Raw genomic sequence first — 1,076 nt, 5'->3', positions numbered from 1 at the left:
CTAGCTCTTGTAGACCAGGCTGGTCTCAAACTCACAAAGATCCGCCTGCCTCTGCCTCCCAAGTGCTGGGATTAAAGGCGTGCGCCACCACCGCCCGGCCAGAAATTGTTATTGGATCCCCTGGAGCGAAATTATAGGTGGTTCTGAGCTGCCTGGTATGGGTGCTGGGAACCAAAGGGTCCTCTGGAAGAGCAGGAAGCGACCGCAATTGCTGAGCCATCTTTCCAGCTCCTTTTTTTTTTTTTTTTAGTTTTTCAATACAAAGTCTATCTTACATAGTCCTAGCTGTCCTGGAATGCACTCTGTAGACCAGGCTGTCCCCAGACTCAGAGACCCACCTGTCTCTGCCTACGAGTGCTGGGATTAAAGGTGTGCACTAAAACCTCCCAGCTTAATTTTTTTTTAAATGGCTTTCTGGCACTGAAGAAAGTTTGGTTTAGCAAGTAAGAGCAACTGCTACACAAGTATGTATTCAAATCTCCAGAGGCCATGCTAAGAAGCTGGACATGGCTGCACATGCTTGTAACCCCAGCACCGACATAGGAGCAGGCTGACCACCAGCCTAGTTACAGCTTCAGTGAAGAGACTCTGTCTCCTGGGAACAAGGTGGACAGTGAGGGAACAAGACATTCAACTTCCAGATAGCCTGCTAAGCCCTATTTCCAGGCTTACATCCTAAGTCAGGGTTGTTTAGCTTTTTTTTTTTTTTAAGTGTAGGTTACGATCCATTGTAAAGCATTCTGGTGGAGGAAATATCAGCACTAAAAATATGAAGTGCATATAAAAAAAACATAAAGATGTCACTCACAGTAAGGGTAGGAATAGTTGGGTGAAATTTCTTTCTGATGAATGTAAGTTTCAAAAATGATGCTGAGTAAGACAAGTCACTTAATTTTTATGGCATTCAAATGGTTTTAATGCAGCCATATTTTAAAATAATAAAAACCCAGAAGAAATTAAAAACACTCCCAAAAATTCAATAGAATAATTATCTCAAAGTTTAATAAAGTAGTGACCTTTGTGGAAAAAGTGGAGGGGGGTACATGGGCTAAAGGTTTTTTAAAATGTAATTTGGG

The 1,076-nt window shown here is 42.2% G+C and overlaps 1 protein-coding gene across 1 annotated transcript in view; it reads right to left on the bottom strand.

The window, feature by feature from the left end:
• Window positions 1-1,076, bottom strand: part of Epb41 (erythrocyte membrane protein band 4.1) — a 123,335-nt gene that overhangs the window by 66,346 nt on the left and 55,913 nt on the right. Inside the window, exon 6 of the mRNA XM_013348311.2 lies at window positions 571-595. Coding sequence (XP_013203765.1) covers window positions 571-595 — 25 coding nt within the window. The remainder of the gene's footprint in view (window positions 1-570; window positions 596-1,076) is intronic.

This window comes from Microtus ochrogaster, chromosome 10, assembly GCF_000317375.1.
Source record: "Microtus ochrogaster isolate Prairie Vole_2 chromosome 10, MicOch1.0, whole genome shotgun sequence".
Classification (NCBI taxonomy): Eukaryota; Metazoa; Chordata; class Mammalia; order Rodentia; family Cricetidae; genus Microtus; species Microtus ochrogaster.
This window is presented reverse-complemented; position numbering and strand designations above follow the sequence as displayed.